The sequence below is a fragment of the Vombatus ursinus genome, unplaced genomic scaffold (genome assembly GCF_900497805.2).
Source record: "Vombatus ursinus unplaced genomic scaffold, bare-nosed wombat genome assembly UNPS02015184.1, whole genome shotgun sequence".
NCBI classification, from domain to species: Eukaryota; Metazoa; Chordata; class Mammalia; order Diprotodontia; family Vombatidae; genus Vombatus; species Vombatus ursinus.
This window is the reverse complement of record NW_020954962.1, coordinates 740331-740706: the sequence shown is the minus strand read 5'-3', so window position 1 is coordinate 740706 and position 376 is coordinate 740331. Positions and strand designations below refer to the sequence as shown.

The 376-nt window shown below is 39.9% G+C and overlaps 1 protein-coding gene across 1 annotated transcript in view; it reads left to right on the top strand.

Annotated features, from left to right (window-relative positions):
• LOC114031600 (olfactory receptor 5W2-like) overlaps positions 1-376 on the top strand; it is a 1044-nt gene that overhangs the window by 366 nt on the left and 302 nt on the right. Inside the window, exon 1 of the mRNA XM_027846732.1 lies at positions 1-348. This exon is cut by the window's left edge and continues 366 nt beyond it. Within this exon, the coding sequence (XP_027702533.1) occupies positions 1-348 (348 nt within the window). The remainder of the gene's footprint in view (positions 349-376) is intronic.

Below are 376 nucleotides of genomic sequence, written 5' to 3'. Positions count from 1 at the left end.
TGTTCCTTTATAGATGCTGAGTGCTTATTGTTAGCAGTAATGGCCTTTGATCGCTACATGGCAATAAGTAACCCTTTGCTTTATACAGTAAATATGTCTAGCCAGGTCTGCTACTTATTGATGGCAGGTGTCTACATGGTGGGGGTGGTGGATGCTCTGATCCATACTACTTTCACCTTCACTCTGAGTTTCTGCAGGTCCAATGAGATTAATCATTTCTTCTGTGATGTTCCTCCTCTTTTATTAATCTCTTGTTCTGATACCCATGTCAATGAGCTGGTGATCTTCACTGTCTTTGGCTTTATTGAAATGGTCACCATTTCAGTGGTTCTCATTTCTTATTGTTACATAATCTTGTCTGTGTTGAAGATCCACT